General features: G+C 40.9%; 1 protein-coding gene across 4 annotated transcripts in view; it reads right to left on the bottom strand.

Moving 5' to 3' along the window:
• The window catches only part of Trim44 (TRIM family member 44), a 205,049-nt gene that overhangs the window by 14,606 nt on the left and 175,605 nt on the right, over window positions 1-14,838 (bottom strand). For 2 of the 4 annotated variants that reach the window (XM_004852034.4, XM_004852033.4), the window contains one exon: window positions 9,472-14,317. Coding sequence is in view for 2 of the 4 variants with exons in the window: in XM_004852033.4 (XP_004852090.1) it covers window positions 14,290-14,317 (28 nt within the window). In the remaining 2 variants the exon portion in view is untranslated. Of the gene's footprint in view, window positions 1-2,172; window positions 3,098-9,471; window positions 14,318-14,838 lie in introns of those variants that run through there. The other 2 variants (XR_015448986.1, XM_087205600.1) reach the window with 2 other exon arrangements.

The raw sequence follows: 14,838 nt of genomic DNA, 5'->3' as shown, positions 1-14,838 counted from the left end.
TGGCTGAGGGACCTGTGTCTACTCCCAACCTTCACCACGAAGCAGACCACAGGATTGGGGTTGGACAGGCACAAAGGATAGGGAAGGCCATTACATCTCGCTGCTTGAACATGGCCTACCTAGCAGGTGAACTTCTCATTTTTCTCACAGCAGGAAGCTCTAAGGAGGGTTAACTAATGGCCAAAAGTCAAGGTCTTAAGGCACTTTTTTCCATTCTACTGGTCCCATGACTTAAAGGTGACAGTATGAAGATAAGATTGTGCTAGGAACCAGGGCGTCTTTCACCTGAGTTCCTCCATCTCTTTCTTCTTCAGGGCTGTACTTCTTCAGTTTGGCTTAAGTGATGCAAACTCACTTTTCTCAGTAAAACAAAATCATCATCTCATTAGCAACCCAGAGAATGTTCTGTGATTGCAGGAATGAAAGCTGTGATTGTCAATCTAAACGCAGAGCCCACAATGAATTTTAGAAGCATTGTTGGCTGGCTGAGCAGGGAGTGAGAAACCTACCCTTGATTTTTTATAGTGTTCCTCCACATGGATGGACTCTAAGATACTTAGTTAGTCCCCTGTTGATGGATATTTAGGTCATCATCATATTTTTGTCATTAAAAAACACAACATGAATATTCTTATGCAAAAAACTAGTACACGTGTCATATTTCTTTCCGTTAGAGACGTCTAGAAATGAGGCTAGATATTGCAAACTTCCCCTTCAAAAATCTGTTTTGATACATCACCAATTTATAATAACACTAATATTGGAAGTAACTATTTATTTTTTGAGGGCGATGTGTCAGGCCCAATATTAAGCACTTTCCAAACATTATCATGTTTGATTCTCTCATCAGTCCAGTATGATGTTATTATTCCCATTTTATAAAGGAGAAAATGGAGGTATAGGGCATATAAGTTATTTACTTACAGTGACTTAGTAAAGGACAGCCCCAGGTATTCTGATCCAGAATCTATATTCCCATTATTTCCAAGAGAAACCATCACTATGCATGGGTAATAGGTAGCCCCTGGGGTTGGTGAAGTTGATCATATCAATGGGAAAAGGAAGTCAATTAGAAACTGTACATGCCAACATCTTGAGTCTTCATCAACAAGTCTTTGAGTTTGGTTTTGATATAAAGACCCAAGTTGAAGGTCACGGAAGTATTTCACCCCAGCTATGTCTATGCAACCCTTGTAATTCAGTTAACCCAGTAGTTCTATTTAACCACTGCTGAATAACACTGGCTGTCTCTGTGTTCTGTCTCACCAGCACACAGTATTATGGAATGGGATGGTGGGTTGATCCAATTAAAGGCCATAGTTGGTGTCATACACTCTTAAAAAGCAGTCATTTATAGGTGTGAAACACCATGGTGAGAGCTGGGAACCACTCAGGCATTAGCTTTGTCTGAGGGTGTTTATTGTCCTTAAAGTAATTTGGATGATGCTCCTTTGTCCCTGGGAGAAAAAGAGTAGGTGGAAGCTGAAGAAGGGTGTGAGAGGGAGGAGGTGGGGCAAGGACAGCTGTCCCAGCAAGTGAGGATATTTATTCTTTACCATTGCTAAATCCTCTTGTTGCATTCCAGTGGGTCTAATAATCGCCTAAGAAAATAGCACCCTCGTGTCTCTTCTTACTTGTAAGGGCATGAACTCTGCTCAAGACAGCCCATGACCATGCGGGGAGTGCTGTGATCTGGGTGTTGCACACATTTTCTGTATGAGGAACAGGTCCTCACTGAATCACCAGCCCCATGCATATCACACATGACCCATGGCTAGTCTGCTGAGATGGGAGGAATGGTGGTGTGAAAACTTCACTAAAATTGTAATGCAGTGGTGAAAACTGTGTAGAGGAAATAACTGTGTGCAGTTGGAAGAAATACTTTGAAAGCCATTTGGGAGTGAGTGGGGTGAGACCCCCAAAAGCATAGGCTAGAATAACAACAGACGGTCAGTAAACAGTCTTCTTAAAGCAGGTCAGGGGCTTTGCTTTTGAGAGTGGTGTGCAGGTAGAGATATAGCCTCCAACACCCTCTCCCACCTGCCTCCATTCTGTCCTTTAAATAAATGTTGACCCAGTACGTTAAGAGCTGTGTGGAGGGGTACCAAGTCATTAATCCTGCTGATGTGCACACCTCACTCAGCGGCACTTCCCACCCACATGCTGCTGCCCGCTGCAGGATGTCTGTGAGGGCCCCTCCAGGTCCTTCTATGTCCTCCAGGCTCACATGCTGGAGGTGACACGGGAATGCTTCGTGGTCTACTCTGTTAGACGGCAGATACAAACTCCCATCTTTGATGAACTTACATGTCAAGTTCCCAGTCTAGAAAATGGATGTCAGTGTTTATTAAGGGTAAGAGACCCACCCATGAACAAGGCTTACCTGGTACCTTCATCCTGCTGTGTCCTCACATTGTTCCATGAATACCCAGGATATTATCACACTGAATCTTCACAGTGCACATGAAGATATGAACACCTTTGAGAAGTTCCTCAGGAAGAAAGTGTATTTCAGCCCACTTGTCTATTTCCCAACTTACTGGACAGTAATTTTTCATGTTTGTGCATACTTGGGGGAAATGCTGCTTTCCATATAGTCCACGTATGAATCTGGTTCTCCTGGCATAACCCCAGCACATGCAAACACACACACAAAATCATGCACCTACATACTAACGTACATACCTGTGCAAATACTCACTCCTGTGTACTCATCTATGGACACACATGCACACAGCAATGTACTTACACAGAGAGGAAAAAAAGCATAAGAGGAAGCATCTTCATGTTCCTGCTGTCATTTCTTACTTCACTAAGAGCTTACAATGTTGGAGCTGGAAAGCTCTGAGGATCCTCCAACTTGATTGACTCTACTCCTCATGTTAGGAGTGTGGCAAGAGAGAGCACAACCAGCTAAGGGCTCCCACAGCTTGTTAGTGACAGGATAGGGACAGGAGTTAGATTTTCTAGCTCTCTTCTCTCTTCTGGGAAGAGCAGGTGGGGGCAGCTGCTTCAGATACTCATGCTGGGGCAGATGTAGCTAAAGATGTCTTCTAGTTTTCTGCATCTGGATATAGTGTCTGGAGCAATTCCGGATCTGAAAGGGAGTCAGTAAGACCAGAAGTATCGTTTGAACAGCTATTCTGTGTCCGGCAAATTTGTCAGTCTTGTAACACAGGAGCAAATAATATAACCTTCAAGGAGTTTCAGACCTTAACCATGTGAAGAAATAAATACATAAGATGATTTGAATGCCTTACAAGTGATACGAAAAGTGTAACAGGGCGATGTGGTAGGGAGGACCATGACATAGCCTTGAGGAGGATTTTAAAGCTGAGCAGAGCAGCTCAATGGAGGGCAGCTTGAGAGCATGCTCCATCTACCTCATTCTAAAGAGGACTTTGTTTTGATGCGTCATCGGCAGCACAGTAAATGATAATCGCTAGCTACCATTTTTAAGTGCTTACTGTGTGTCAGGTGCTGTACTAACCCCTGCTCATGTAATTCCTCACTTAGTAAAAGACAGAGGCTGTACTAGAACCAAGTCTATCTGCTTCTAAAATCCAGTATTGAGAGCAAGTTCATTCATTTTTCCAAAGACAGAAGATGGCACATTGCTCTTCTTCCTAGTAATGCAACACTAGGGTTAAGTGGTTCATAATGTTAACAGTTTTTTCCCAACAATTTTAGTCTATATTTTACTTTTTGCTTCATTCCATTACTCTTAGGTCTACCCCTTAGAGACCCTTTCTTCCCCCATGAATACACGCAAAATGAATTACATTGTATTATCCGATGCCAGTTGTGTTTATACCACAGAAGGGAAATAAGTAAGTTTTTAGGAGTGGAGAATTTGTTTTTCCATTCTGTTCCCTCCCCTGGGGGGAATCCAAATACTTTTTCTGAGATTAGACAGCATGTGTGGTTTTAGAGCTGAATTGATGAGAGGATGGATACACACCACACCTTATTTATTTTCTCTTCAGTAAAAGGATCTCAGCTGTTTTTTCTCCCAAATTGAATCTTCTTACACTTGAAGAATGATCCAAGCTGAGAAACCTCCCAAACATCTGAAATCTGAGCGTTTGTGCCTGGAGGCTCATGGTTTCCAGATGGAGAGACCGGAAGAAGAGGAGGAGGAGTGGAGGAAGGAGGTGGGAGAATGAAAGGCAGGGGGAAGCCTGAACTCTGGATCACTTCTGACTGCCTTGTGAACTAAGCCAGGTCTCGCGTTTGCTCTGCAAGCCCTGCCATTTGACATTGTGCCAGGGCTGAGGATAGACAGCAGTTGTGCATGTCCTCATGAGACCGTTCCAGTGATTATTAGAAAGTAAGTCATGGTGAAATTGTCTTTGCTGAGGGCAGTGACGGGCCTCAGTAGCACAATATAAAAGAAAGCCTATGGCTTGGCTATCAGGAGGAGCATAAACACTCCAGATGGATTTTCTTAACATCCCAGAAAGGGCAAAAGACAGTTGCTTTTAGAAACCTTGGCTTCCGTCTACCATCCAACCATATACAATGGCAGATCCCTAGGGGACTTAATTCTTCCTACACATCTTGACCTCATGCCAAAGGTGGGGGAGAAGGCCAAACAGACAACCTGTATTGAGTATGTAATCTTGTTTTGAGTATAGTTTGGTCACAAGTGGGCTAGATATGATCTCAAACAGAATCCCTTTATTTCATCACATAAGCCAGTATCTTCTAGAGGGAATTTGGGAGAAACTGATCAGATCCACTTATTAGCAAATGGAAAATGGGCTTAAGTATTGAGAAAATACACATTTAAAAACTTTAAGTGATGCCTAATTGTATATATTTGTAGGCTATAGGGTCATAATTTGATACTTGTGTGCTTCAGCCACTATAAGAATAAAATTCTGTCATTTGCATAACATGGTTAGAACTGGAGGACACTGAAATGTCAGACATAGCCAAATATACTTGTTCTCACTCATAGGTAGAAACTAAGAAAGTTGATCTCATAGAAGTAGAGAATAGAAAGGTGATTATGAGATTACTAATAGACCACCTGCTGCACAAGTGCAAGGACCCAAGTTCGATTCCTGGTACCAAAAAAAAAAAAAAGATTACTAATAGAAAAGTGATTACTAAAGCACAAAAAGGGTGACTATAGTTTACAACAATTTATTATATATTTCTAAAAGATAAAATACCCAATACTATTGTTATCAGTGGTTTCTTTATCCCTCCAAAGCCAACTCTAATGCTCCCACCATTACTACCACCAATTCTAAGAGTGATCTTTTCCTCTACTGTGGTTCTGCCTATTGGAATAGGTTGAATTTGATACTAGGATATAGCCATCCAACTGGGTCCAAAAGGTCTCACAATATGCGAGGAGAAACCAAATACAGAAAAGTTGGCTCCAATTAACACCTCTAACCTCCAGATGTCCTAATAAAAGCTGTGCACAGCAAATGGCCACCCCGAAGCTGGATACTTGGACTCAGTGTTTTCAAGAGCCAAGCAAAGCAGTCACTTCCTCCTAACCTGATCCCCTGGCCTGGGACACAGAAGTGTTTGTGCTCTGGTTTAGGGAAGCAAGCAAGCAGAGGTGAACAAATCCTGTAAATGTCATGCCTTCAACAGACTGCTCATCTCACCCTGAGACAGGAAGAGATTCTGCCTGCCTCCTCAAGCTGAGCAGTGCCCAGAATTTATGAACTTCCTTGGAATATGATGTGAATCTGGGGCCCTAGCCAGGTATGATCATTGGGAAAATGTGGATAACTTCCCTCTCCTTTCCCTTCCATTTGCTATTGCTGATGGTACTGTTATGAAGTGAATTATGATTTAATTCCTTCTGCTGGTAAGGGTGTTATGACACGGTTGCAATGAAGTCATAAGAAATATTCAAGTAAAAGAAAGAAAAGATGACTAGTCAGATAGTGTTACAGTAAATGACAAAATTCATTCAGCAAAAGGACAGGCATGGAAAAATCCTTGCCTACTTACCAAAGGAAATGCAGCTAACTTGGATTATTTGTATATATAATTGACATGGGATATGCCTTTGCAATCACGCATGCAGAAGAAGTGCACCATGGGAGGAAAGATAACTTCAGTCACACACTTCTGTATTATTATTTTTTAAATCATAGAGTCATCAGGGCCAGGTTACCACAAAAGTGCTCAGTGACCCATGAGAAATGAATCATGTCTTTATTCCAGGGCTTAATATACACATGACATCACTATTAGAAGCAAGTAACTCTGGTTGAGGTCAAAAGTGGCCCTGGAGACCAAATTCCCTAGTGAGAGATTGCTACACAACTCCATGTTTGCTCTGCTTCTGAATTCCTCCTTCTCCTAGCAACAACTAACCACAAGCTTTCCAGGATGGTATTGTGTCTACATAAGGCTTATTCTTTTTGAAACAAAGAGCTGGAGAAATAAGAGAATCTGTTATTACAGGTTAAATGGTGTTACACCCAACTTGTGGTGAGGGGCTAGTTTCTTTTTATTATATTCCAATTTTGTTGTAATGACTATTGCCTAAAATAAATGGGCAATCGACAGGGGCCTGGAGATAACAGAAATACTTGCGATTTTTATAGTAGCACTATTTGTTGTAACAGAATTTGACCTGTATTCTGGTTATTTTTTTATTCATCACACTGAAAACTTGACACTTCTATTGTTCATGGCATTATATGCAAAGCACTGTAGCATGAAAGTCACTTATAAAGCGGTGGGGGAAAAAACCGTCTTAAATACAAAAAGCTCAAAAAATAAAACCTCAACTAGGGGGATGTATATTTTGTTTAGCAAAATGTTGCAGATTGTCAAAGGTTTATTCCTTTTTATTCCTGAGGTTTTTATTTTTACCATTTGTGATATAAATATTTCTTTAAAATTTTTTTAACATTTGCAATATAAACACTTCTAAAATATTTGCTACAGAAATTACTGCCCTCTTCTGAGCATAATTTGGATTATGTGTGAAGGGTCATTATTTGAACATAACGCTATTGCCTTATGATACAGGAGGCTCTTTTGGCAGTAGCACCCCACCCCCCCAACAGGACTCTGGAGCTCTTTATTACACTTCTCCTGTCACTTTTTCTTTCTTGAACTAAATTTCTCTGGAAGTCTATTTATTTCCCTTACTCTGCTGTAGGTTTGGAAACTAGACGATAATTCAGAATTGTAAAGTAAGAATAAGTAAGATTTGGTAGGTTCCTGATGGGTAGCTACATGGCTTTTCTCTTGTGTTTGCTTTATTTCAACTGGTCAGAAGGCTTGGTGCTTGGTCCCTAGCTTCCAGTCATTTCTGAGTGGGTCGTACTTTCACTTAGATTTTTTCAGTTATATTTCAGCTACTCATTGTCAAAGCATTTGTTTGGGTTTTAGGTTTAGGAAATATGGATAGGGGAGCTGTCTGATGGCTGAACCATAGGTATGAACTGTTACTGAATCCTATGGTATCCTGTGGCCGTGATGGCTAAATCCACTAAATGAACTTTAAAAGTTTTTTGTCTTCTCTTTCCAAGAATATGAAGCTGACCTAATGAAAAGCTGTTGGAGATACCTTCAAGATGTTTAAATTATAGGCCTAAGTGTCAGAGTTGGCTGACTTTTGAGATTCTAAGACCATGGCAAAAGAAGTCATAGTGATTCAGTGATCTCATTATTTATGGCCCTAGAATAAAGAAGATACAGCAAGTCTAATGGTTTATTCCTTCTGAAAGAGCAATTCGAGGCTACAAGAGAATTTCACTGCTACCCTTAGCCTTCCTCTCACTGTACAATGCACTCTCCAGGTTATACAAAGCGGAGCTACCAAAAGGCCAATTTGTTTTCCCGCAGGCCATACTGCATGTGGGGAAGGGAAAAGGGAAAATGATGTGATGTTATCAATACATGATGGAATCAGTACAGATGAGGAGCAGAGATTATAAAGTCTACTGAACCAGAGTTTAAATTCTTGCTTCCCACTCATTAAGGTATAACTTTGGTATAGTACTTAATTCTCTAAATATTCCTGAGCAATAAAAGGAAAGATGGTGATACTAGTGATGTGAGAATTAAACAAGATAATGTGAAAAGCAACTAGGAAAGTGTCTGACCTAGATAAAGAGCTCACTAAATAGTAGCTATTATTAATAAAAACGACTGTTTTAAAGCTGGAAATTGTAATATTTAACAAGTACAGACATTCAGTTTAGCCAGTTACTTTCAAGCAATGTTTGTTTTCTTTGCTGTGACATCTTCTTTTAGTAAAGACTGGCAGCCTGACTTTCTGTTGGGCGCGTCTTACTCTGGTGCTTTGGTAGGGCCAGGAGATACTCCAAACAAACTGCAATTTCACCCTTTTATGAGTGGAAAGGAAATGACGCCATGTGTAAGTTGCACTGAGAAAAGATTGATTAAAAAAAAGTTAATTTTCTAAGGGAAAGATAATGAAACAAGAAGGGCTGGGACAACAGGATGTGGTGCTGAGGACTGGCACCAGGAAGCAGGGAAGAAAACCTCCAAATACATTGTGGTTTGTTAAAACTCTGGACTCCCAAGTGCTATCGGGCTTGGCAATGCCATCTCAGTGGCAGAAGTGTCCCCAGCACCTAGGGAGGAGGAAGTAGGGCCTAATGATTGCTACAGGAGACAGTCTGCTGTCCTGAGCTTTACCAGCATAATTTACTGGATGACCTCGAGTGACTAATCTACATATCTTGGGCAAATTTCCCAAAGTTCTCACTGTCCCCAGCTAAAAGGGTCTGATGAAAATAAATTTTATGAAAGGAAATTTACAGCAGGACCCACTAACTGCATCCCTTCCATACAAACGGGCTGGTGGCTTTTAGGGTTTTTAAACACTGAATTTTCACGTGCTTAGGTAAGGCTTACATTTTCTAATTCACACAGCCCTACTAGCTTCAGCTTTTGTAGTTGGCTACTGAAGATCTCTGAGTATATGACTCCTGGATTCAGTGCCATCTCTGGTCTTAATATTACCAACCAGATTGAAATCATTTCATTTACAATTAAATTCAATCTCTTCAACAATTATATGAAAATATAACTTTTAAAGTTTCATAAAGATGATTTTGCTGGTCTGACTGTAATTTGTTTTGCTAGAAAACAGAAAAAATTAAAACTTGACTGACCTTACTTCGTAGTTAATCTAAGTTGTAAAGCTTTAAATGTTATTTGAAAACATCAAAGTATTCTTTAGGTTACAATCTACTTTGGTCATAAAGTTTTACCAAGGCATGGGTCATTTTACTTAAAGGAGAAAACCTGTCCTGTCTCTAAATAATAATGATCTTCAGTCTTGCCTTTTGCTGTTTCCCAGAGATCTCCCAAAGCACTCTGAGGAAGTCAGGAGTAAATTAGGCTCCCACATCTAATAATCCAAATACCATCATCACCACAGTAAGTATGCAGATCATCATGAATATTTACATCTATCGGGGTCCTTTGTGCACAACTCCGAGAGACAAATTGTTATTTTCCAGTAATGGTTTATTGATTTCCAAATGCACAGGGGTGCCAAGACCAAACATCCTGGGATAGCAGTAAATCTCTTACAAAATAATTTACAGTATGAAAATGATATACTGAAACATTTACTCAGAGTGTAATTCCCTTGAAAGACTGAGTGTTCCCTTGTTTAAAGGGTAGAAAGATGACTAAGAAGGGAATGGGACTGTGCACAGGCAAACAAGTGGAGGACAATGGGTTCATTGGTTCTACCCACTCGTGCGGTATAGCCTGTCACCGTAAAGACTGGTCAGATGTAAAGTTGCTGTGCCCTGTAGGCCCATCAAGTCCAGCATGGGCTTTGTGGCTTTTTCACCTCCAGTAACCATGTGTCTTCGTTCGTTTTCGTTTTCCTGCTTTGGCCTTTGTTCTGCTGTTTCTGGTTTGCTCTCAGTTCCAGATGACTCTGTCTTATCAGGCAGGTCCAGTATCCCAAATGATACTGTCTTTCCTAGGAATGGATCGGTCTTATGGCTCTTGCAAAAGACTGGGGGGCGGGGGCTTCAGAAACACTGCTGGGTAAAAGCAGTATTGTGAGATCTGGAGTCTCCCCTACAGGTTTTCTTTTTCTCATGTGATCCATGAGAGCTTTGCTTTTTAAGCAGAAATATCTGGATGTGTTAAGCACACAGTAAACATGCAACTGAATTTCTGGAGAAGCATATCCTGAACAGCCATTATGTGACGGTAGAATTTTAAGAATCAAGATGCATCATGTACAGGTACAAGTACCTAAAATGATAAATGTAAATATACTGTATACCTAAACTGTACCAATAAAAGAATTTAAGCAAAAAAAAAAAAAAAGAATCAAGAAGATATTTTCTAGGAGGGGGCAGAGGGCTTCTTAAGCTCTGTCACTACTACAAGGTTGTGAATTATACAGTTGTGCCTGCAGGGCCAACTACAATGACCCAGGTCACCAAAATGGCTGGGTATGTAAATTTCTTGTGTCATTAGACATCTTGGAGGACTGGAGTGCAGTTTCCTTCAGGGCTGCTTCCTTGGTTCAGTGCTTTAGGAGCCGACAACCTCTGCCAGGGAGAAACTCTTTAAGCACATAGGGTCCAATTATCTGGTGGCACTTGTAATCAGGCTGGCAGGAACCTTTGCGGTGGTATGAGAGATAATGAGGGGCTGCTATGAACTGCCTGGTTCTTAAAACAGTGTGTGTGTGTGTGTACAGAAAAACACATCGCATTTATCATTTACATCTAGGTATACAGACACACCCGTTTTCAGCAGGAAAGAAATATATTCACTTGACTTTGAATTGGCACATCCCTCAGAATCCAGAACTGGTGGCTACATTTACTAAAATATGAAAATTTCCTGTGGCAACAAAGCAGCAGATATTTTAAAATAAAGTTAGAGAGCTGAATACCCTTCATTTTTACTATTTTTGAAGTTCTTCACTTTTGAAGGCCAAAAAACACATTATTCATGTGGGATGGCACCAAAAAAGAAAGGGTCCTCCAACTCCTGGGGCAGGCCCAAGTCAACAATGCGCACTTAAAGCATCTGCTAGAGTGGAGGAATAAGGGAACCTCAATGTTATTTCTAAGCCCAAACTACAGCCATGAAATTATCTCTGAAAAAGTTCAAAAAATGGATGGTCAGACTGCAGTGAGGGAACCTGAAGTCTTTTCCCCCATGTTTTCAGGTATACCACCATCATTTGTGCAAAGGGCTGCCCACAGAGCAGGGAGAGCTGGGTTCAAAACCACCTCCAATATTTCCTAGTGTGCAACTCTAGACAAGTGACTCTTCCTCTCTACATCTATTTTTATCACCTAACTTCAAAGGGAGGCATAAAGGGAGGCATAAGGACTAGCCCATAGTTAATCCTCAACACCAGTTATTTCCCTTTCTGGGGTATCAGAGCTAAGACTTCAAGTACTTTGTGGGACTGTCATGGATTTAATAATGTCATAACAAAGGACAAATCCCTTCCACCAACATTTGGAAGGCAGCCAGGAACTTCTTTCAGTACTAGATTCATTCTAGATATATTCACTACCTGCATTTCTTGATGATGTCCCCCTAGGGCAGCGATGGCCAAGCTTTTAGGGCTTTCAATGATAAATAGATGGCTGTGGCACACGTGCCAAAGGTTTGCCACCACTGCCCTAGGGATTTCTATAATCCCTGCTGCCTGTGGTCAGTTAGGACATGATTATGAGCACTCTAACTTTTACTGACCTAGCAGGAGGGGAGCTTCATCATGGTGGGGCTTAAGGCCAAGCAGTGTGCTCCAGCTTTGGGCGGGGGAGAGCTGTGCCACTGCAGGAAGCATCCTAGTTCTTACATTGATAAATGCTGCCGGCAGGAACTGAGGAGCCTGGGCAGAAGCTGCTGCGCTGTGTTTAATGCTTCCCTGGTTAAAGTTTTATCAGGTGCTCAAGACAGCAGGAGCCCATAAAGCAAATCTAGGTAAAAGCAAAAGTGCTTTTCTTGAGGATTATAGACATAAGATAATTTATTGAGATGGGCTGGCACATATTTTTATATCTGTTTATATCTGCTGCATAAATGCTTGGATTTCCCAAATAGTGATTTAAAGTAATAACATATGATCAGGTATGGAAAGCCAATGATCTGTCCATTGCTAATACAAGGTTACCATTTGAAGATCAAATAGTGATTATTGGGGAAAGACAATACAAGCTTCCAAATACAAAAGTCTTTGTAGTTTTCTGATGTTTTAAATTTGTTGAAGAGTGGCCATTGGTCCTTCATTTGGGGAGGTTCTGCTGAGTATGGTTGGAGGTTTTAACTCGTGGTATACACACTAAATTCTCCAGTTTTTTAGGTAGGTAAAGCACCAAAAGTGTCTTAGCCATTGGTTGGACACCAGTTTGAGAGAGAAACATTTCTTTAACCGCTCAAACTCCTGTCAATCTCAATATCCCTATATACGTAGTGAACAAGGGTAATCCTAACCTAGAAGCATATACACTCAGTAGCTTCCTGGGCTCAAAGGAATGAGTCATTTCACAGCATGCAGAGTTGAACAATGATATAAATAGGACTCCTACAGTAAGCTAGTGTTATTTCTGCCTCAAAACTATCCTGCGCACAACATAGTATCAGCTGGTCCTAAAGCTTTGTGATAAGTACAAAGGTACAGGTAGGCAAGCAGGGAAGTGGGAAAAGAAGGATTTCCTTCAAAACAGGCTCCTTGGTTCTGCCTCAGAAGAGCTAGAAGTCTAGGCCCTTGGTTAGCAGCAACCCCAAGGCTTCTTGGATATGGCTGACTGTATTCCTCAGAAATGAACATGGAAATACCACTAAACACAGAAAAGAGGAAATGCATAGCCCATTTGTAAAAAGTATCTTCCAAGTCTCCCATTTTAGCTCAATAGTGATGTGTATAGATATTGTATTCTGTAATATAACTGGTTTTGTTTTATATAAAAAGGCTAGCCCCTAACTTCAAAGCATTTGTTAAGAAAACTGATGTTTCAGCAAGATACATGCTTTTGAACCTGCAGGTTTTTTTGTTTTGTTTTTTTTGGTACTGGGGATCAAACTCAGGAACTTGCACTTGTGAGGCAGGTGGCGGAACCACTGAGTTAAATCCTTGGCCCTGAACTTGCAGTTCTGTATTCCTCTAGCACGTTGATGCCTCCTTGGAGGTAAAAAGCTTAGAGGTAAGGAATTGTGATTTGTGAGTGGGGAAAGGCCTGGAGAGGTGTGACTGCTCATGCTATTTAAGAGGAAAGAGATAGGGTGTAGGAGACGATTTGAGGGTCTGTGGGTAAGGAATGCCAAAGGAGGATTCCAGCTGGAGTGAAAGGAGGGCTTATCTGCTGGGAAAGCTGAATTCAGCAAGCCACAAAGTAGCAAGAATTCTCCCACACTGAATATAAGCTACATCAGGTACTTGGGAATGAGACTGGCAAAATCTATAGTGAAATTTCTCATTTGGCAAAATATATTTCAGCCTTTCATGTTATGACAAGCCCATAAAACCTGCAGTGTTCACCCAAATAATTCAAGTTTTATCAGATCCTTTAGTAACTATTTGGAAGCTCAGGCAATTTGAATGCAGAAATACTAAACTTTTAATCAGATTATTTGGTCCACTTCTTTTTTTTTCCTAAGGTCATTTCCTTTCCACCTCTTCAATCATTTTTTTCATTTCCACAGCACTGAATTATGAATCTGAAGTCCTGGATAACTTCAAATACTAAAAATATCTATCATTTTAGCTTTTAAATTTCTCCAATTCCATTTTTAAGTCATCCATCCTGCTTCATGCTACTCATTTTCACACAGGTAGAAATGGGCTATGAGAGACAGTCTACATGAGTCAGTTCAGCCTTAATTTTGTCCTCTTTTGTTTCATGCTTCAGAATGAACAGGTGGGGTTTTTGTTTGCATGTAGGCAAAAACTCTGACTTCCCTTCCAAATTTTTCCAGATTCTTCCTGATGAAGTGATACTTTTGACTTCTGTAATATTACAGAGACTGACTTTCCTGAGTAAGTTCATAGCAGCCATGGGGAGGGTACCTGAAGGACCCTTCTTAATTGCTCCCAGTTGATCAAAGACGCTCTTTCCTTGACCTACCACAAGAAGAAAATGAGAAGCACACACTCAGTAAGCTATGACTGGTTGTCTCTTGGAGAGATATGTGCCTGCTGTGGATCTGAGGACATATCTGAGGAAGGACACTGGTTGCTGGGCAGCTTTCACAGAAATCAGAAGCCGTTACACACACGCTGTCATGGACACACAAGGGGAGGGGTGGTTTTCCACGGGGGATGCCAAGCCTTCATGTGTCCTCTTCTTCACTGGCACCACTACAAAGGAAAAGGAGAAGCAGGTGAGTTAAAACATTACAGGAAGGGAGGCACTGTAGTCAAGGGGTTGACAGCACAGGCTCTGTTGTCAGATACACCTAGATTCAAGTCCCAATTACTGTGGCTGAGCAGTGTGCCCAAGTGTGTTAAGTTTCTCTGAGTTCTGATTTCTATATCTGACTACAGAGAAAATGATAACAAAGCTTTCTTGGGTCACTGGAGAATTAAGTAAGAGAATATATGTAAAATGCACAGTGCCTGGTGTACAGTAAATGCATAGCTATTTAAAGGAGAAGATGACAATGATAAATTTTTACTCAATGAACTAATTACTGGTGAAAATCATGAGTCTGGTTTCCTCCAAGCCTTAAGCCATCTATTGCTAGGAGAGAAAAATTAAAAGAAGCCACCAATGGCACTTCACACCTGAAATAAAAGCCAGGGTTCCAGCTCATGCTACTGGGGCAGTTCCTGTGTTTAAATGTCACCTCTTCAGAGAAGGTCCTCTACCTAAGCAGGAC

The sequence above is a fragment of the Heterocephalus glaber genome, unplaced genomic scaffold (genome assembly GCF_053883595.1).
Source record: "Heterocephalus glaber isolate CG9 unplaced genomic scaffold, H.glaber_assembly_v1.0 deba00000594, whole genome shotgun sequence".
Taxonomy (NCBI): domain Eukaryota; kingdom Metazoa; phylum Chordata; class Mammalia; order Rodentia; family Bathyergidae; genus Heterocephalus; species Heterocephalus glaber.
The sequence above is the reverse complement of the archived record's forward strand: the minus strand, read 5'-3'. Positions and strand labels throughout refer to the sequence as shown.